Source organism: Staurois parvus, unplaced genomic scaffold (genome assembly GCF_062004578.1).
Source record: "Staurois parvus isolate SC_StPar_1 unplaced genomic scaffold, SC_StPar_1.0 ptg000639l, whole genome shotgun sequence".
Lineage (NCBI taxonomy): Eukaryota > Metazoa > Chordata > Amphibia > Anura > Ranidae > Staurois > Staurois parvus.
Window position 1 is genome coordinate 2,863,098 of NW_028318435.1, and position 22,680 is coordinate 2,885,777.

Here is a 22,680-nt window from a genome sequence, read left to right on the forward strand (position 1 = left end):
CATCAATAGAAACACACAGCCCTGTAGCCTAGGATGGCAAGGACCCCCCCTCCCCCTAGATCTTCTCCCTCCTACCCCCTGTTCTTTGAGCTAATAGCTAGTACACTGACTTGGAGAATGACCTCCCCACTGTAACTCTTTCTTGTGCACTCTGGAAGTTCAGAGGGACAGCACTGAGAACAGCAGCATAGAAAGTTGTAAACTGTAAGTGCTGCGATAAGAATTTCTGCAACTAGTTTATGGGGGAATGTTTATTTTATTGTGCTCATTATGTAGGGGTAAACAAAACAGCAAGGGTTTATTACTACTTTAAGTTATTAAAGACTAGCAGTAATACCTGGTATCATTTGCCAGTATCAAAATTGAATGAGCAGCAGTTATTCAACAACATTCTGGAAGCTGAGACAAGCTTGAACTCGTAGCTCTGTGCAGATTATTCATTAATAAAGGGAGAAAGATAAACATGTATAGGGTAGTATTGGGAAATCCCTGATCTAGGCAAGTCAGAACTGCATTTTTAATATGCACTGTGTTTGTCTTCTGACACTTGAGATGAGTTCGGAACATACAGTATGAGGAAATGTTTTATCCAGCCTGTAATTTTTTAATGATCTAAAACTTCTGCAAATGGGTCAAGTATGTTGTTGTTTTCAGCCATTTTAGTGCAGTTTTGTCTGCTAAATCAAATGAGCGGTATATTATAACATGATTTATGATAAAATCCCATAGTAAACCTATTTTTTTTTAGAGAAGGTACTTTTGACAAGTGCAATTCTATTTAAATATTTTGTTATACTTTTTATAAGACTTTCAGCAGATCCCATGTGCAGTAATCCACAGAAAGTAGAAACTCACTATGCAACAAATGGTCTCGTTGTTTGCAGACATGGCCTGGGTGATCTGTGGTAATCAGATGGCATAATATATGATTTATTGTCAGTGGGTTGCATGCAGGTTTAGGCACAGCAGCTCTCATCACCTAACTCCATTAACCGTAACATTTGCACATTGTACATGCATCTGAAGTCTCACTGATGAAGGCAGTAAGGAAAAGGCATACCTTTTTTTGGAATATTTGAATCTGTCAGTACCTAGCGATGCCAAGCTTATGAATAGAGCAATTTGTCACTAGTGGGGACCCACTTTAAACAGAGTGTTCCTAGATGCCCTTTTCCAAACATCTTCGCCTGGATTGGGCAAATGATGTACGAGTAGGAGGGGGGGAGTGATGGGTAATAGAAGTAGCAAAAGACAAGTAAGCAGGAGGTTCTAATTTAATACACTAAACAAAAAAATTGTGACTGAGTGTAACTGAGTGCAAAGTGGATAAGCAGAGTAAAGTAATGGCCAGGACAGAAAATAAAAGTAACTGGCCAAAATAGAAAAACAATTGTTCAGAAAGTGAAAGTGGCAAGGTAGACAGTTAAGCCAGCCATAGACAGAGTGATTTTCTTTCCCGCAACCTTGCAACATAGTCAGTGTAGATGGGGGAATCCCTCCCATGGAGCTATTGTGTTCTCCCAGCTGGGGGCGCTGTTCCTGCCAGGAGAACACAGTAATAACTGCTAGTGGCTTAAATAGTCACTAGCAATAATTGCATGTAAAATCCGACAGGCTGGTTGCACCCAAGTTGACCGATCGATCAACTTTGGTACATTCAGCCTGCTCATGCATGGTTTGAATCTCAGCTGGTCCTTGCTGAACGGGCCAAAGATTCAAACAGTCTATGGCTGGCTTAAAGTGGTTGTAAACGCTTTTTTTTTAAATTTTACCTACAGGTAAACTTATAGAAAAAGCTTACCTGTAGGTAAAATGAAGATCTCCTAAGCGTGCACCATTTAGGATATATTCTCTCTTTATTTAATCCGGCTCATGCGCAACTGAGGGAATGGCATACCGTGCCGTTCCTTCAGAGCTGTGTGCCGTGGCTCGGGACTTATGCACCAGAGTGACGTCATCGTGGTTTGGTCTGTCAGAATGCCGGAGCTCGTGAACCTAGAAGGAAGACGGGTGAAGATGGAAGCCTCTGCAGTGGTGACAGCATGCCGTTGGAGGGCTTCGTTTTAAGGTAAGTTTTACATAATGTGTTCGTATGCAATGCATACTAGCACATTGTGTCTTTTTACCTTGCAGGATTTTTTTTTTTTTTTTTTTAATAATGAATGCGGTCTACTACCACTTTAAGGTAGCTAAGCAGATTCTTTTTTAGAAAGTAGACAGGAATAGGCAGTTGCGATCAGGTTTAATTTGGTCTTCAAGGTATAAATCTTTTGGAACCACTCCTCCATAAAACTCAATGGTAGCTAATTTGTGAAGCTTACACAGCCGTGCACATTAGTCATTGCTCACCTGGACCGCATCTGCATCTCAACTCATATTTGCTGCAGATGTAAACGCTGTAGATGTTGCTGGTGATGTTAACAAATATCTGTGCTTTGGCCCCATGTGGTTATGCATTTTAGCTTGACCACACTGACCTGCTGAAATCAGGTAATGTGTTACAGGTTACTGTGCATTAATTGCACATGGATCTGAAGAAGATCTCTTTAAAGTGAGTGTAAATGAAAGTAGTACTGTGACTGTACACACTGAGACTGTTGTCTGGGTGTCAGTTTTTTAAAAAATTGGGGACAGTTCACTAAGAGATAAATACCGCATGAATTTTTGAGTTAACATAACTCATGTGCTAGTCAATTCACTAAGAAACACGTGTTATTTACTGAATGCGTTTAAATATTTGTTTTGTGTTATTTAGCACTTAAATTTTGCGTTATTTTTGGTGTTGTTTTTTCACAATTAATTTTTTTGCAGACTAACGCACTGCACCAAAAGGCACAGCAATTATGTGAAACTATGAAAACATTCTGTGCTTTCATTCACAAAATTATCTCCCTCTGGTGAAATGTTACACTTTTTTTTCATACCTGAGCTCAGAGGAGAACATTTTCACATTGATGCATTGTATACTTTTCACTTTCTGGCCAGTGTAGAGTTCCTCTAATTGTTGTTTTGCACATTTCTAAAATACTGCCAGCAAACACCAGGTGGTAAATAATAAATGTGTTTTTTAATGAATTGACTTTAAAGATTTATCTATATCACTATTTTATCAAATGTGTGGTATTTAGCTCACATTCAATATTTTACTTTGATGAATTAACTCTTCTATTATCTCATGCGATATTTCTGAAAAATTAGTCACGTAACTTTCATATTGTACGCAGTAACCTTTAGTGAATTGACCCCTTTGTAATGTATGATTTTCGCATGAGTAATGTAATGTTAAAAGGTTATATCAACAAGCATAAGGTGCAGTATATAAAAAATTGTGTTAATTAATTCTAATTGTAGTGTCAAATGTAAATGTTCTGTTAGAAGTGTATTGTAGTTAGATATTGTATGTCTTAGGGGGGCCAAACACTATTCATTTTTCCAAGTTTTCCAACCTTTTCAATCTGCTTCTGTCAAACTGGGACAGCTGCACACTGATTGAAATTTGTTCTGGCCAGATTAACCAGAAGAATTTCGATCAGTGCATGGCCAGCTTTCTGTGTCCACTTTTGTCTTCACATTGAATCCAGACTAGTTTTGACACGGTAAAAGTTTAATGTGGCCTTCTTGAGTTTGGTGGCTAATGACACTATTTGCATATCTTGAAAAATAGGCCTGTGTCTGTATACTATTTTAGTGGGTGTTTAGTACTGCTACTACCTGTTTGTTTTTAAAGGTGCAGGCTCATTGAAAACTTAGGTTTTAACATGTCCTATAGGATTGCACCTGTGATAGCTACCATATTTATATCCTCACAGGTACCGTTTAAGCTGGCAGTAGATGGGCAAATTACATAATTTATAGTGCTTTACACAGTCTTAATGAGTGTGATTTTTTTATTTTATTTTTTAATGGGTTTTTTTGTTTTTTTAAATCCAGTGTCCATTGTGATTGGGATTCCCACTGTCAAGAGAGACAAACAGAGCTACTTGTTGGACACGTTGAGCTCCATCTTTTCAGAGATGTCTGCAAGCGAAAAAGACGATTGTGTTGTTATTGTGTTTATAGCAGAGGTAAGGAATGACTGGAGTATTTGGTTTGTTTCCATGCCTAGAGTTCTAGAGTAATTTGCAGTAGCCAGATTCTTGGCAGTCAAGAACAATGACAAATGGATTGTTTGAGTCTCAGTGCAGCTGGAAATCGGTGATAGTGGTCTTAACGTAAATGAAAGCTATAATATGTAGAAAAATTACTAGATTTCATACTGAACCTGTTACAGTGTTTGCTATTTATAGCTACACTAAAGCATGGATCAGTAGCAGGCTAATATTTCTGAAACATAAAAGCTTGACACACTGTTGAAATAAGTATTATATATATGGTAACATTTACATACCAAAAAAAAGTATTTCTGTCCAACCAGCCTGGAAATTTACACAACCCTATTAGGTAGCATAGCTAGTGATGTAGTCTGGTCACCTTCCTGCACCCAGCCTGTGATTGGACATTGAAGAAGAAGCAACTGTCTGATTCTTATGAGTGCAGGGCACTTGATAGACTGTTAGGGCTAATCCCCAAAAACAGCAGTGCTGTTTTGCAGGGAATTCAAAGAGATTAATTTCCCTATTCCTCCTTCTTCTAGAAGTATTCTCTTTAATATTATCCTCTAAGCTAAACCTAATATTACAAGACCCTGGAACTCCTCTGTCATACCGGTGGGTGTCTGAAATTATTAACCACTTGCCCTCCGGAAGATTTACCCCCCTTCCTGACCAGGCCATTTGTTTGCTATTCTGGACTGCCCTATATCAACTGGTAATTGCACGGTCATGGAACGCTGTACCCAAATGAAATTTATGTGCTTTTTCACATAAATAGAGCTTTCTTTTGGTGTTATTTGATCACCTCTGGGTTTTTTAATTTTTGCGCTATATACAAAAAAATTCTACATTGTTATAAAAAGTATCCAATAAACTAAAATGTTGTCATAAATTTAGGCCAAAATGTATTTTGCTATATGTCTTTGGTAGAAAAAATCCCAATAAGTGTTTATGAATTGGTTTGTGTGAAAGTTATAGCATCTACAAACTATGGTATAGATACAGTAATTTACGCAGCTTTTACTTTCTGACTGCCTATCACATTTCTTGAGGTGCTAAAATGCCAAACATGTACAAACATCCCCAAATGACCCCTTTTTGGAAGGTAGACACCCTAAGCTGTTTGCTGTGAGGCATGCTGAGTGCATGGAAGATTTATTTGTTTTCCACAAGTTTTTGGAAAATGACAAAAAATGTACCTCTTTATTTATTTTTTTACACAAAGTTGTTATTTAAATGGTATATTGCTCACACATGCCGTGGATATATGTGGAATTATACCCCATAATATATTCTGCTACTTCTCCTGAGTATGGGGATACCACATGTGTGAGACTTTTTGGGAACCTAGCCGCATACAGAAGCCTGAAATCCAATGACCCCTTGGAAAGCCTGAAGGTGTGTAATCTCCTCATTTCACTTCCGCACTGCCTATCACAGTTTCAGAGACCCTGAAATTCCACGATAGCACTCCCCCAAAATGGCCCCTTTTTTGGAAGACACCCCAAACTATTTACTGAGGGGCATGTTGAGTCAATGGAATACTTTTTTTTTTTTTTTTACCATAATAAGCACCTTCAGGCTTTTAAAGGGCTTTATTTCCTCATTACCGTACCGGACTAGCTATCACAGTTTTGGAGGCCCTAAAATGCCAGAATAGTATAACCCCCCCAATGACCCCTTTTTGGAAAGTAGACATCCCAAGGAATTTGCTAAGAGGCATGGTGAGTATTTTGCAGATCTCGTTGCCAAAAGTTTTTGGAAAATGAAGAAAGAAAACAAATATATCTTTTTTTAATTTTTTTTATTTTTAAAAAATGAAACTTGCAAAATACTCAACATGGCTCTTATTAAATTCCTTGGGGTGTCTAATTTCCAAAAAGGGGTGCTTTTTGGGGGGTTTGTTGCTATCCTGGCATTTCAGTTTCTCTAAAACTGTGATAAGTAGTGAGGAAGTAAAATGAGGAAGTCATGCACCTTCAGGCTTTCAAAGGGTTCATTGGATTTGGGGCTCTGTTTGTGGCTAGACTCCCATAAGCAGAATTTATTTTGGGGAGCAATTCCACATATACCCATGGCATGTGTGAGCAATATATCATTTAACTGACAACTTTGTGTAAAAAAAAAAAAAAAAAAAAATTATATTTTTTTTAATATTTTTCAAATACTTTTGGTAAAAAATAAATTCTTCTATTGGCTCAAAATGCCTCTCAGCAAATAGTTTGGGGTGTCTACTTTCCAAAAAGGGGTAATTTGGGTGGGAGGGTTGTTATCTTGACATTTTATGCCCAGCATTAGAAGCTTATGCCACACATCACTTACTCTTCTAACCACTTGAAGACCAAGCCTTTTCTGACACGTTTTGTTCAAAAATATTTTGCTAGAAAATTACTTTGAACCCCCAAACCTTATATATTTTTTTTAAAACGGACACCCTAGAAAATAAAATGGCAGGTGTTGCAACAAAAACACAATATATTGGCCAATTGTTTGGTAGCATATAAAAGATGATGTTATGTCAATTAAGTAGATATTAAACATGACATGCTTTAAAGGTGCGCACGCCCCGTGCAACGGCGACAAACTACATACATTTTTAATATCCATAGGCAATGCTTTAAAACCCTTTACAGGCTACTACTTTAGATTTACAAAGGAGGTCTAGTGCTAGAATTACTGCCCTCGATCTGATGTTCGCATCAGTGCCTCACATGCATGGTGCAATGGCTGTTCACATACTGACACAGAGCCGAAGCTTGCGTACACTGTTGCACGGGAGGATGAGGGTGCTTTTATTTTTTTATTATTATTTTGATTATTTATTTTACACTGTCCCTTTCATTTTTTTAAAATCACATTTATTGTTATCACAGGGAATGTAAATATCCCCTGTGATAGCAATCAGTACATCGCTGGTCCTTGTTGGGCATATATTTTATGTTCTCTTTTTTTTTTTTTTTTTTTTTTTTTTGTGCAACCTGTGAGCTGATTGGAATAAAAGAGAAGAAATATCTGCCAGAAAAAGTGTGGTATATCCACTATTAGAATATACTGCCCTGCATCCACCCACTTCTAATGTTGGGCATACATGAAATTGATCAATGTGGTTGAAGAAATCTCTTGCAAAAAAATGTATGCCTAAGAATAGGAGTGATCCACCCACTGGCCACCCCAGGCCCCCATGCTTGGGCATATATGTTCTTTAACTGAGTATGAAAAATCTCATCCAGCAGCACTACACACACTGACATATATTCTGGGAGCACACCCTGTTGCTGTCAAAATAAACAGATTGGTACTGCAGCTGAATGGCGTTCCTGCATGGAAAACAACAATAAAACCATAGCAACAGAATGGTAACTCAATAAAACGAAAGCTATTTTTGGTTTATTTATTAATTTTTTACTTAATTTTTTTTGTTTAACTTTTTTTTTTTTCAACTGTAAACTTTCAAGATAGGGTCTGTCAAAATGCTATTTCAGTTTCGTGACTACTTAACATCTTTCGAGACTCTGTGTAAATATGTGCCCTAGACTGTGCCATGCTGTACCCTATACTAATACTCCACTAGTGTATTATAGTGATGGAAGCACTCCTTGAGGCAGAGACCATGTTGGTCAAGACAGGAGCGTAAAAAAAAAAAGTGGGTGTCATACCCAATTCCGTGTCTGCTACAGACACACAATCTTTTTTGGGGTGACTTTTGGGTTGGGGTACCAGGAATGGCATCCGGAAAATACCTCTTATGCAGCTGGCTCACTGCATCTGGGTTAGAGGTTTGGGCCACAGCATCTTCTGGATACAAAAGGGCCATGATGATCTGTTCCTGAAATTTTAAGAAGGATCCACTTAAGTTGCTTTGTAAAGCACAAAAGTGTTGTACAAAGCCAATCAAATTAAATATACAGACACTTTTTTGTACCAACGTCTGGCTTTACAGAAAAGTAAGTACGGCTTCATCCTCTGGTCATTGAAGTCAACCCCTCCCATGTTAAGGTTATAGCCGTGGACACTGATGGGCTTCTTAACACCAGCTGTCATGGAAATTTGGATGGTCATGTCTGCGTGAATGGAAATGGAAAACAGGACGAACACATCCCATTTTTCCTTCCACATCACTGCGAGCAATTTATAATTTTTCAAGCAGGCTTTCTCCACCTTTCTAAGTCAGGTATTTAAAAGCCGTTGCGGGAAGCCCCGGCAATTAGGTCGCACGGTGCCACATGCGCCAATTCCAAGATTGTACAATTGTCTAAATAGTGGCATACAGTCAGGTCCATAAATACTGGGACATGGACACAATTCTAACATTTTTGGCTCTATACACCACCACAATGGATTTGAAATGAAACGAACAAGATGTGCTTTAACTGCAGACTGTCAGCTTTAATTTGAGGGTATTTACATCCAAATCAGGTGAACGGTGTAGGAATTACAACAGTTTGCATATGTGCCTCCCACTTGTTAAGGGACCAAAAGTAATGGGACAATTGGCTTCTCAGCTGTTCCATGGCCAGGTGTGTGTTATTCCCTCATTATCCCAATTACAATGAGCAGATAAAAGGTCCAGAGTTCATTTCAAGTGTGCTATTTGCATTTGGAATCTGTTCCTGTCAACTCTCAAGATGAGATCCAAAGAGCTGTCACTATCAGTGAAGCAAGCCATCATTCGGCTGAAAAAACAAATCAAACCCATCAGAGAGATAGCAAAAACATTAGGCGTGGCCAAAACAACTGTTTGGAACATTCTTAAAAAGAAGGAACGCACCGTTGAGCTCAGCAACACCAAAAGACCCGGAAGACCACGGAAAACAACTGTGGTGGATGAGCGAAGAATTCTTTCCCTGGTGAAGAAAACACCCTTCACAACAGTTGGCCAGATCAAGAACACTCTCCAGGAGGTAGGTGTATGTGTGTCAAAGTCAACAATCAAGAGAAGACTTCACCAGAGTGAATACAGAGGGTTCACCACAAGATGGAAACCATTGGTGAGCCTCAAAAACAGGAAGGCCAGATTAGAGTTTGCCAAACAACATCTAAAAAAGCCTTCACAGTTCTGGAACAACATCCTATGGACAGATGAGACCAAGATCAACTTGTACCAGAGTGATGGGAAGAGAAGAGTATGGAGAAGGAAAGGAACTGCTCATGATGCTAAGCATACCACCTCATCAGTGAAGCATGGTGGTGGTAGTGTCATGGCGTGGGCATGTATGGCTGCCAATGGAACTGGTTCTCTTGTATTTATTGATGATGTGACTGCTGGCAAAAGCAGCAGGATGGATGCTGAAGTGTTTTGGGCAATATTATCTGCTCATATTCAGCCAAATGCTTCACAACTCATTGGACGCCGCTTCACAGTGCAGATGGACAATGACCCAAAGCATACTGCAAAAGCAACCAAAGAGTTTTTTAAGGGAAAGAAGTGGAATGTAATGCAATGGCCAAGTCAATCACATGACCTGAATCCGATTTGAGCATGCATTTCACTTGCTGAAGACAAAACTGAAGGGAAAATGCCCCAAGAACAAGCAGGAACTGAAGACAGTTGCAGTAGAGGCCTGGCAGAGCATCACCAGGGATGAAACCCAGCGTCTGGTGATGTCTATGCGTTCCAGACTTCAGGCTGTAGTTGACTGCAAAGGATTTGCAACCAAGTATTAAAAAGTGAAAGTTTGATTTATGATTATTATTCTGTCCCATTACTTTTGGTCCCTTAGCAAGTGGGAGGCACATATGCAAACTGTTGTAATTCCTACACCGTTCACCTGATTTGGATGTAAATACCCTCAAATTAAAGCTGACAGTCTGCAGTTAAAGCACATCTTGCTTGTTTCATTTCAAATCTATTGTGGTGGTGTATAGAGCCAAAAATGGTAGAATTGTGTCCATGTCCCAATATTTATGGACCTGACTGCACTTATATAAAAATTGTCCACGTACAGTATATGTGGTACCCAAAATGGAAAAAGGGTGACACCATGTCCCAAACTATCTTGCCACTTCTCCCCACGTAATCTGCATCCGGGGGGGCTCCATGTGACTTTTTCTCGTAAATCCTAAAATTACATGTATAGCCTGTTGCCCTCTCACAGGTCTTATACATTTTGACATTATATCTGGAATGCTTGCTGGGGAGAAATTGTTTGAATGCAAGGCAGCCAGAAAAATGTATCGCTTTCCTGCCGCCCTATAGCAGAAATACTGCTGCAGGGGTGCACAAAATCACATATATACATGATTTCGCATTTCCGGGTAGGGGGGCGCATCCCGTGGCCTCAGATATCAATCATCGGGGCACTGACGGGGGTGGAGAGAACTATATGTAAACAATACAGTTCTCTCCCGTCAGCTCCAGCACACTGCTTTGTATGGCTCTGCAAAGCAAAGCCATACAAAGCAGCGTGCTTACACTGTTGAAAACACACACACAGCATATTGTGAAACAGCACACAGTTAACCCTTTGATCGCCCCACATGTTAACCCATTCCTGCCCAGTGCCATTAGTACAGTGTCAGTGCTTTTTATTAGCACTGATCACTGTATTTGTGTCACTGGGGATGCCAGTGACACCAAGTCAGTTCCCATCGGTGTCAGAATGCCCGCCGCAGTTCTGCTATAAGTCGCTGATCGCCCCCATTACTAGTAGTAAAAAAAAAGAAAAAAATCCAGCATCTATATGGCCATTTGTAAATGCTATAACTTTTCACATAAACCAATTAATTTACACGTATTGGGATTTTTTTGTTAGCAAAGACATGTAGCAGAATACATTTTGGCATAAATTTATGACAAAATTAGATTTTTTATTTTTGTTTAATGGACGTGTTTAATAGAAAAAAGTCAAAAATATTGTCTTTTTTTTTTTTTATAGTGCAAAAAATAAAAAATGCACAAGCGATCAAATACCACCGAAACAAAGCTCTATTTGTGGGGGGAAAAAAAGCACATACATTTCATTTGGGTGCAGCATTACATGAATGCACAATTGTCAGTTAAAGTAACGCAGCGCCGTGATGCAAAAAATGGCCTGGTCAGGAAGGAGGGGGTAAATCTTCTGGAGGGCAAGTGGTTTATGAGGGACTTATAAACGCAGATGTTTTGCTGGGGCGTATTCTACAAATTTTTGGTTAAGGTGATTTATGAAGGGCCGACAAAGTGTAATACACGTTGAAATGCATAAATCACATTATATGCTCATATCTATTCCTCTGGGGATCTTTGTTTGATACGTTAGAGGTTTTAGGTTTAGGGCCCAAGATGTTAAAGTGGATAAAAGAGCTGCATAACAGTCCATCAGCAGCAGTTAAGGTCAATGGATCCCTCTCTGTTTTTCAAAAGGTATAATGGTACTAGCCAAGGATGCCCACTCTCTCCTTTGCTATTTGTAATATCCCTGGAACCGATGTTGGCGAGGGTAAGAAAGTTGTATAGATATAACAGTAATAAAGATAGGTGAAGTGGGGCATAAGGTGGCAGCTTATGCGGATGACATGTTGTTCTATATTGTAAATCCCAGAATTGCGTTGCTTAATTCAATGAGACTACTAAAACAGTATGGTGAGTTATCAAATCTGAAAATAAACCCCTCAAAGTCAGATCTTAAATATCAATATCTCAAAGACAAAGAAGCAGAGTTTACAAAAAGAATTTCCATTTACATGGAGTGAGAAGGAAATAGGTTACCTGGGCATAAAATAACTTCTTCAATAAAAGGCCTATATCAGGCAAATTATATCCCATTAATAAATGAAATAAGGGATGAGTTGAGGAGACTTTCAAAAGATGGAGCATCTTGGATAGGTCGCATACATTTGTTAAAGACGGTGATAGTACCAAAAATCCTGTATAAGTTTCACATGCTCATCATTAGCCTGAATCTGGTGAGTGTTTCATGCTGTGCAGAATCATATACACAATGTTGCACGGGGAGTCCGCCCTGTAAAACTGCTATAGGGCGGAGGGAAACTAGTTAAAGAAGTAAACCAAAATTGCGCATAAGAGCAAATATTTGCTATGAAAAAAAATTATTTGCCTAAATTCTACTTATCTTAGGCTTTGTAGTTTAACCACCACTTCGGGTTTATCTGAAGTCCTTAGCCCCCTTTCTACAATTATCTTGTCTTTGGAATGACTTCATGATGGTTATGAAAATGGTCTAAAATGCAATATGTATGGAGTGTCTAAGAAATTCAGAGAACACAAACCTTAATAGTGAAATGGTAATCGCTAGGAAGCATTTTGTGTATAGACTGTTCCTTTCCATGAAAATCAAGAATGGTGGTATTACTGAAAAAATGACTTGGTGTTTTTGCCTTGTTCCAGGTAAATGGCCAGTATGTAAATGATGTTGCAAATAGTATAAAAGACAGGTAAGAACCTAATTTGACTAGGACTGCTACTGGTAATGATTGCTGATTAAGCTTATTTCTGTAGTGTAGGTTCCATTGGTAAATGAATGTGGTCACTTAAGGTTTTACCTATTTTTAAAAATTGTTATTCTTTAACCGCTTGCCGCCCTGCCACTGTGTTTATACGTGTGCAGGGCGGCAGTGGAGCGCAAAACCACGTTTAAAAACGGGTTCCGCGCTCCCGACACTTTCGCGGGCAGGGGGCGCGCGCGCGCGCGCCCGCCGACCCGCGGGTGATCCGATTCGATCCAGGAGGGATCAATCATTAGATTTCAGCCAGTGATTTCTGGCTGAAATCGGATGATCGGTCCCTGTCCTATCCTGTCCTGTGTTGATATTTACACAGGGCAGGATATGATGTCATTCTTCTCTGCCTGGACACATTCCGTTCCAGACAGAGAAGAAGAGACATTTAAACGTGAGTAAAACACTACACTAACAGTTAGAACACACTCTAGGACACATTTAACCCCCTGATTGCCCCCCCCAGTTAACCCTTCACTGCCCTGTCACCAGTGTACCTGATCAGTGAAGCGATTTTTATTGATCACTGTATCAGTGTCGCTGGCGACTTCCAATAGTGCTAGCGCCCCTCCCAGATAGCGCCAGTTTGCCCCCCAGTACACCAATAAAGCCATTTAACCCCTTAATTTCCCCCCCCACCCCCCCAGTTAACCCCTTAACTGCCCTGTCACCAGTGTCACTGATCAGTGAAGCGATTTTTACTGATCACTGTATCAGTGTCGCTGGCGACTTCCGATAGTGTTAGCGCCCCTCCCAGATAGCGCCAGATTGCCCACTAATACACCAGTAGTCCCGTCTAACCCCTTGATCGCCCCCCCCCCCCCTGAGTTGACGCCTTCACTGCCCTCTCACCAGTGTCACTGATCAGTGAACCAATTTTTACTGATCACTGTATCAGTGTCGCTGGCGACTTCCGTTAGTGTTAGCGCCCCTCCCAGATAGCGCCAGATTGCCCGCTAATACACCAGTAGTCCCGTCTAACCCCTTGATCGCCCCCCCCCCCCTCCCCGAGTTGACCCCTTCACTGCCCTGTCACCAGTGTCACTGATCAGTGAACCAATTTTTACTGATCACTGTATCAGTGTCGCTGGCGACTTCCGTTAGTGTTAGCGCCCCTCCCAGATAGCGCCAGATTGCCCGCTAATACACCAGTGATCCCGTCTAACCCCTTGATCGCCCCCCCCCTCCCCCCTGAGTTGACCCCTTCACTGCCCTGTCACCAGTGTCACTGCTCAGTGAACCAATTTTTACTGATCACTGTATCAGTGTCGCTAGCGACTTCCAATAGTGTTAGCGCCCCTCCCAGATAGCACCAGTTTGCCCGCTAGTACACAGATAATCACATTTGACCCCTTGATTGCCAGGAACACGCTTACTTGCACGCTAAACCTTCATTGCTAGTATAGTGTCTGATTGGATCAATATCTTTGATCAGATCAGCGCTATACCAGCATTCACATTACTTTAGTATCCCCAAAAACGCAGTGTTAGCGGGATCAGCCCCAACACCTGCCAGCACCTGCGTTTAGCCCCTACGCCCCCCCCTTCTCCCCCGGCAAGTGCAGTGTCAGTAGATAACTGTCACTTGATACATATTACACACAAAACCGCAGTGTTCACAGAATCAGGCCTGATATCTGTTAGCACTTGTCGGTAAATTTTTTGTAGCGGTTCAAGCAGTCCCTGACAGCCAGGCGCTCTTTTTCCCGTGAGTCGCACTAGGTACCTGTAAATTTAGTGGCCAAAATGTCTAAGCAAAGGTACACTAGTGAAGAGGCCTATAGGATTCTGAGCATGTCAAGTGAGAGCGAAGGGGAAGACTCACTGGCAGAATCAGGCTCAGAATACGAACCTATAGACAGCAGCGGCACCCTGACAGCTAGCTCAGGCGACGAGGAAGTGGTCCCTGCTAAGGTCAGGCGTACCCGATCCCATTCACAGGTTGCTGAGGTGGTACAAATGCATGATGACTCTCATATGCAGCAGAGTGCCAGTACTAGTGCCGCAGTATCTTTTGGTGAACTGGCGAGCACCAGCGGCCTAGTACGTCCTGGTCGTAGGCATACCAGCACTGCAGTATCACTTGGTGACGTGGCGAGTCCCATAAGTGCAGTACAAGCTGGTGCGGTGGCGAGCACAAGTAGTGTCCCGCGGCCACCAAGAATTCGCAGACAGGCCCGTAGAGCCCCTAGTGTCCTTCCGGATGTGCTTGCAAATCCCGATTGGCAGCCCACAAATTCTGCAGCACCCGTACTTCCCCCATTCACTGCCCAACCCGGAATTCAGGTGGAAACAGCAAATTTAAATACTCCCCTTAATTTTTTTGAGCTGTTTTTCACAGAAGATCTTTATGCATTGATTGTGGATCAAAGCAATTTATATGCACGCCAATTTATCGCCGCCAACCCAAATTCAAACCTTGCCAGACCATTCACATGGAAACCCATTACGGTTTCCGAATTTAAAGTTTTTTTGGGCCTAACCCTCAACATGGGCATTAATGATAAAAATCAATTGCGGTTGTATTGGTCCACCGACCCTCTTGTTCACATGCCCGTGTTCTCTGCTGCCATGGCCAGGCATAGATATGAGAGTATAATGCGTTTTATGCACTTCTACGACAACTCACTCAGTCGTCCTCGGGGTGACCCTGAATTTGACCGGCTCCACAAAATTCGGCCCCTCGTAAATCACTTTAACCAAAAATTTGCAGATGTGTATACTCCCCAGAAAAACATCTGCATCGATGAGTCCCTCATTCAATATTCTGGCCGCCTTGTAATCAAACAATATCTCCCCAGCAAGCGTGCCAGATATGGGATCAAGATGTATAAGACCTGTGAGAGGGCAACAGGCTATACATATAAGTTTCGGATTTACGAGGGAAAAGATAGTTACTTGGAGCCCCCCGGATGCCCAGACTACATGGGGAGCAGTGGCAAGATAGTTTGGGACTTGGCGTCATCCTATTTCCACATGGGGTACCACTTATACGTGGACAATTTTTATTCAAGCGTGCCACTATTTAGACATTTGTTCAATTTGGGAATTTGCACATGTGGCACTGTGCGATCTAATCGCCGAGGCTTCCCCCAACGGCTTGTAAATACCCGTCTTAAAAAGGGGGAAAAAGCCTGCTTGAGAAATGAAGAATTGCTCGCAGTGAAGTGGAAGGACAAACGGGATGTTTACCTCCTGTCTTCCATTCATGCAGATACGACCGTCCAAATTACCACGGCAACTGGTGTTGTTGAGAAGCCCCTCTGTGTCCACGATTATAACCTTAACATGGGAGGGGTGGACTTCAATGACCAGATGATGCAGCCGTATTTAGTTTCCCGAAAATCAAAACGCTGGTACATAAAAGTGTCAGTTTATTTATTTCAATTGGCTCTATATAATGCTTTTGTTCTCTATAAAGCAACTGGACATAGTGGATCATACCTAAATTTCCAGTTAGAGAACATCAGGGCCCTTTTGTATCCAGAAGGTGCTGTGCCCCAAATCCCTCTCCCAGATGCAGTTAGCCGTCTGCATGAGAGACATTTTCTCGATACCATTCCTGGTACCCCAACCCAAAGAAGACCCCAAAAAAGATGTCGTGTCTGCAGCAAACGTGGAATTAGGCGTGACAGCCGCTATTGTTGTCCCTCCTGTCCTGGCCAACCTGGCCTCTGCATCAAGCCCTGCTTCCGCCTCTACCATACACTAGTGAACTATTAGTATAGGGTACAGCACGGCACAGATCAGGGCACATTTACACAGGGTCTCAAAAGATGTTCGGTAGTCAGGAAACTGGCTATCGCATTTGGAGAGACCCTACCAGCTGTTTAAATGTTTGAAGTTTGGAAAAAAAAGTTAAAAAAAATAAAAAAAATAAATAAAAGTACAAATACCCCCCAAAAAAATAAAAAAATGTAAAAACCAAAAATAGTTATAGTTTTTTTTGTTGTTGTCATTTTTGTGATTGTTCGACTTTCACTGGTTTATTGTTGTTTTATTGTTAACCATTTCTGTTTGCAGGAATGCTTTCAGCTGCAGCGCTGACCTGTTTATTCTGACAGCAACAGGAACTTGCTCTCAGAATAGACATAAGTCAGCGTGAGCAGCGCTGTTGGATGAGATTTTTCATCCGCAGTTATAAAAAACAGAATATATGCCAAAGCATGGGGGCCTGGGGTGGCCTGTGGGTGGATGGCCCCTATGCTTCGGCATATATATTTTATATTTGTTGGCACATTTCATGTGTGCCCACCATTAGAAGTGGGTGGATTGAGGGAGGTTTCTAATGGTGGGCATACCACCACACACTTTTCCTTATAAAGTTGTTTTATTGAGTTTATGTTTTATTGTTAACCATTGTTGATTTTTTTGCAGGAACGTCAAACTGCAGCACTGACCTGTTTATTCTGACAGCAACAGGGTCTTGCTTTCAGAATAGACATAAGTAGGTGTGTGCAGTGCTGTCGGATGAGATTTTTCATCCGCAGTTAAAAAAAAGAGAATATATGCCAAAGCATGGGGGCCTGGGGTGGCCACTGGGTGGATGGCCCCTATGCTTCGGCATATATATTTTATATTTGTTGGCACATTTCATATGTGCCCACCATTAGAAGTGGGTGGATTGAGGGAGGTTTCTAATGGTGGGCATACCACCACACACTTTTCATTATAAAGTTGTTGAGTTTATGTTTTATTGTTAACCCTTGTTGATTTCTTTGCAGGAACGTCAAACTGCAGCACTGACCTGTTTATTCTGACAGCAACAGGGTCTTGCTTTCAGAATAGACATAAGTAGGTGTGTGCAGTGCTGTCGGATGAGATTTTTCATCCGCAGTTAAAAAAAAGAAAATATATGCCAAAGCATGGGGGCCTGGGGTGGCCAGTGGGTGGATGGCCCCCATGCTTCGGCATATATATTTTATATTTGTTGGCACATTTCATATGTGCCCACCATTAGAAGTGGGTGGATTGAGGGAGGTTTCTAATGGTGGGCATACCACACACTTTTTCTGGCAGAGATTTCTTCTCTTTTTTTTCATTCAGCCCACAGGCTGCATAAAGAAAAAAAGAACATAGCATATACACCCAACAAGGACCAGTGACGTACTGGTACATCACTGGACTTTGAATGGTTATACCAGGGTGATGCCTGCAGCTGCAGGCATCATCCTGGTTTTATTTTTTTCAGCCGGAAATGGGCTTTCATGTAAAAGCATTCCTAGTGGTTAATTAGCTGCAGAATTGCCTTTACAAGCAGCGGGAGAAAATGGCCCCCCCTCCCCCTCCCTGAGATTTGCTTTCCAAAAAGGGGTCATTTGGGGGTGTTTGTTCTATCCTGGTATTTTAGCACCTCAAGAGATGTGATGGGCGGTCAGAAAGTAAAAGCTGTGTAAATTTCAAATTATCTATACCATAGTTTGTAGACGCTATAACTTTCACACAAAGCAATCAATATACACTTATTGGGATTTTTTTTACCAAAAACATGTAGCAGAATACATTTTGGCTTAAATTTATGACTAACTTTGAGTTTACGATATATTTTTTATAGCTGAAAGTAGAAAAAATTGTTTTTTTTTCAAGATTTTCGTGTTTTTTTGTTTATAGCGCCAAAAATAAAAAGCGCACAGGTGATCAAATACCACCAAAAGAAAGCTCTATTTGTGTGAAAAAAAGGACGTAAATTTCGATTGGGTACAGCATTGCATGACCGCGCAATTATCATTTGAATTAGTGCAGCGCTGTATAGCAAAAAAAGGCATAAATTACAGTATCTATACCATAGTTTGTAGACGCTATAACGTTCACACAAAGCAATCAATATACACTTATTGGGATTTTTTTTACCAAAAACATGTAGCAGAATACATTTTGGCTGAAATTTATGACTAACTTTGAGTTTACGATATATTTTTTATAGCTGAAAGTAGAAAAAAATTGTTTTTTTTTCAAGATTTTCGTGTTTTTTTGTTTATAGCGCCAAAAATAAAAAGCGCACAGGTGATCAAATACCACCAAAAGAAAGCTCTATTTGTGTGAAAAAAAGGACGTAAATTTCGATTGGGTACAGCATTGCATGACCGCGCAATTATCATTTGAATTAGTGCAGCGCTGTATAGCAAAAAAAGGCATAAATTACAGTATCTATACCATAGTTTGTAGACGCTATAACGTTCACACAAAGCAATCAATATACACTTATTGGGATTTTTTTTACCAAAAACATGTAGCAGAATACATTTTGGCTGAAATTTATGACTAACTTTGAGTTTACGATATATTTTTTATAGCTGAAAGTAGAAAAAATTGTTTTTTTTTCAAGATTTTCGTGTTTTTTTGTTTATAGCGCCAAAAATAAAAAGCGCACAGGTGATCAAATACCACCAAAAGAAAGCTCTATTTGTGTGAAAAAAAGGACGTAAATTTCGATTGGGTACAGCATTGCATGACCGCGCAATTATCATTTGAATTAGTGCAGTGCTGTATAGCAAAAAAAGGCATAAATTACAGTATCTATACCATAGTTTGTAGACGCTATAACGTTCACACAAAGCAATCAATATACACTTATTGGGATTTTTTTTACCAAAAACATGTAGCAGAATACATTTTGGCTGAAATTTATGACTAACTTTGAGTTTACGATATATTTTTTATAGCTGAAAGTAGAAAAAATTGTTTTTTTTTCAAGATTTTCGTGTTTTTTTGTTTATAGCGCCAAAAATAAAAAGCGCACAGGTGATCAAATACCACCAAAAGAAAGCTCTATTTGTGTGAAAAAAAGGACGTAAATTTCGATTGGTTACAGCATTGCATGACCGCGCAATTATCATTTGAATTAGTGCAGCGCTGTATAGCAAAAAAAGGCATAAATTACAGTATCTATACCATAGTTTGTAGACGCTATAACGTTCACACAAAGCAATCAATATACACTTATTGGGATTTTTTTTTACCAAAAACATGTAGCAGAATACATTTTGGCTGAAATTTATGACTAACTTTGAGTTTACGATATATTTTTTATAGCTGAAAGTAGAAAAAATTGTTTTTTTTTCAAGATTTTCGTGTTTTTTTGTTTATAGCGCCAAAAATAAAAAGCGCACAGGTGATCAAATACCACCAAAAGAAAGCTCTATTTGTGTGAAAAAAAGGACGTAAATTTCGATTGGGTACAGCATTGCATGACCGCGCAATTATCATTTGAATTAGTGCAGCGCTGTATAGCAAAAAAAGGCATAAATTACAGTATCTATACCATAGTTTGTAGACGCTATAACGTTCACACAAAGCAATCAATATACACTTATTGGGATTTTTTTTACCAAAAACATGTAGCAGAATACATTTTGGCTGAAATTTATGACTAACTTTGAGTTTACGATATATTTTTTATAGCTGAAAGTAGAAAAAATTGTTTTTTTTTCAAGATTTTCGTGTTTTTTTGTTTATAGCGCCAAAAATAAAAAGCGCACAGGTGATCAAATACCACCAAAAGAAAGCTCTATTTGTGTGAAAAAAAGGACGTAAATTTCGATTGGGTACAGCATTGCATGACCGCGCAATTATCATTTGAATTAGTGCAGTGCTGTATAGCAAAAAAAGGCATAAATTACAGTATCTATACCATAGTTTGTAGACGCTATAACGTTCACACAAAGCAATCAATATACACTTATTGGGATTTTTTTTACCAAAAACATGTAGCAGAATACATTTTGGCTGAAATTTATGACTAACTTTGAGTTTACGATATATTTTTTATAGCTGAAAGTAGAAAAAATTGTTTTTTTTTCAAGATTTTCGTGTTTTTTTGTTTATAGCGCCAAAAATAAAAAGCGCACAGGTGATCAAATACCACCAAAAGAAAGCTCTATTTGTGTGAAAAAAAGGACGTAAATTTCGATTGGTTACAGCATTGCATGACCGCGCAATTATCATTTGAATTAGTGCAGCGCTGTATAGCAAAAAAAGGCATAAATTACAGTATCTATACCATAGTTTGTAGACGCTATAACGTTCACACAAAGCAATCAATATACACTTATTGGGATTTTTTTTTACCAAAAACATGTAGCAGAATACATTTTGGCTGAAATTTATGACTAACTTTGAGTTTACGATATATTTTTTATAGCTGAAAGTAGAAAAAATTGTTTTTTTTTCAAGATTTTCGTGTTTTTTTGTTTATAGCGCCAAAAATAAAAAGCGCACAGGTGATCAAATACCACCAAAAGAAAGCTCTATTTGTGTGAAAAAAAGGACGTAAATTTCGATTGGGTACAGCATTGCATGACCGCGCAATTATCATTTGAATTAGTGCAGCGCTGTATAGCAAAAAAAGGCATAAATTACAGTATCTATACCATAGTTTGTAGACGCTATAACGTTCACACAAAGCAATCAATATACACTTATTGGGATTTTTTTTACCAAAAACATGTAGCAGAATACATTTTGGCTTAAATTTATGACTAACTTTGAGTTTACGATATATTTTTTATAGCTGAAAGTAGAAAAAAATTTTTTTTTTTCAAGATTTTCGTGTTTTTTTGTTTATAGCGCCAAAAATAAAAAGCGCACAGGTGATCAAATACCACCAAAAGAAAGCTCTATTTGTGTGAAAAAAAGGACGTAAATTTCGATTGGGTACAGCATTGCATGACCGCGCAATTATCATTTGAATTAGTGCAGCGCTGTATAGCAAAAAAAGGCATAAATTACAGTATCTATACCATAGTTTGTAGACGCTATAACGTTCACACAAAGCAATCAATATACACTTATTGGGATTTTTTTTACCAAAAACATGTAGCAGAATACATTTTGGCTGAAATTTATGACTAACTTTGAGTTTACGATATATTTTTTATAGCTGAAAGTAGAAAAAATTGTTTTTTTTTTCAAGATTTTCGTGTTTTTTTGTTTATAGCGCCAAAAATAAAAAGCGCACAGGTGATCAAATACCACCAAAAGAAAGCTCTATTTGTGTGAAAAAAAGGACGTAAATTTTGATTAGGTACAGCATTGCATGACCGCGCAATTATCATTTGAATTAGTGCAGCACTGTATAGCAAAAAAAGGCATAAATTACAGTATCTATACCATAGTTTGTAGACGCTATAACGTTCACACAAAGCAATCAATATACACTTCTTGGGATTTTTTTTACCAAAAACATGTAGCAGAATACATTTTGGCTTAAATTTATGACTAACTTTGAGTTTACGATATATTTTTTATAGCTGAAAGTAGAAAAAATTGTTTTTTTTTCAAGATTTTCGTGTTTTTTTTGTTTATAGCGCCGAAAATAAAAAGCGCACAGGTGATCAAATACCACCAAAAGAAAGCTCCATTTGTGTGAAGAAAAGGACGTAAATTTTGTTTGGGTACAGCATTGCATGACCGCGCAATTATCATTTGAATTAGTGCAGCGCCAAACAGCAAAAAAAGGCCTGGTCATTAAGGGGGGTAAATCCTCTGGGGCTCAAGTGGTTAAAGAAGTGATTTAAGTGATACTTTTAAAATGCACAATGCTTAAGACTATACACATTATAGATGTAAAAATGCTCTTGCAGCTGTCCCCACAGGGCTACATTATTTTCACCAGATAGCAGATTGACTTGCAAGTGGTATTAAACCCAAAAACAAAAAATTATACGTTGCAGCTTACCAGTCCTTAAATGTGGTGGCTGAATTTTCCTTTTTCTCCCTATGGAGGAGCAACAGAGACACCTTTTGGACATCATTCTCAGTCTGGGGAGAAGGTAGTATCAAATGCACTAGCAGATTTAGATGTACTTGCTGAACTCTTGTTTGAAAAAAAAAGAAAAAAGCCAAAGTACTCAGATCACACTATGTAAAATGTAGGAAATTATCTATGGAGAGAATTTAAATGAGTCCCTAGATATTCATGCTAACATTAAGTCACCACATTGGGTAAAGCCTATCCATGGTGAAAGGGTCAAATATACACAAGAACAAGTCTAACATTCGAGGCAACATTTGTTGTCCTGTGTTATATATTTGCTTCGGCACTCTAGCAAGTGTATAGTAAACCTGATACTGTTTTGTTATTTAAAGGTATAGATAAATTTAATGATTCCCCATTAATTTTTAACAGTACAAAGAGCCAAAGACTGAAAGATAT

At 39.4% G+C, this 22,680-nt stretch overlaps 1 protein-coding gene across 2 annotated transcripts in view; it reads left to right on the top strand.

The window, feature by feature from the left end:
* The window catches only part of MGAT4D (MGAT4 family member D), a 189,547-nt gene that overhangs the window by 64,925 nt on the left and 101,942 nt on the right, over nucleotides 1-22,680 (top strand). For both annotated transcript variants that reach the window (XM_089693886.1, XM_089693887.1), the window contains exons 4-5: nucleotides 3,931-4,064; nucleotides 12,418-12,464. In XM_089693886.1, coding sequence (XP_089550012.1) covers nucleotides 3,931-4,064; nucleotides 12,418-12,464 — 181 coding nt within the window. The remainder of the gene's footprint in view (nucleotides 1-3,930; nucleotides 4,065-12,417; nucleotides 12,465-22,680) is intronic.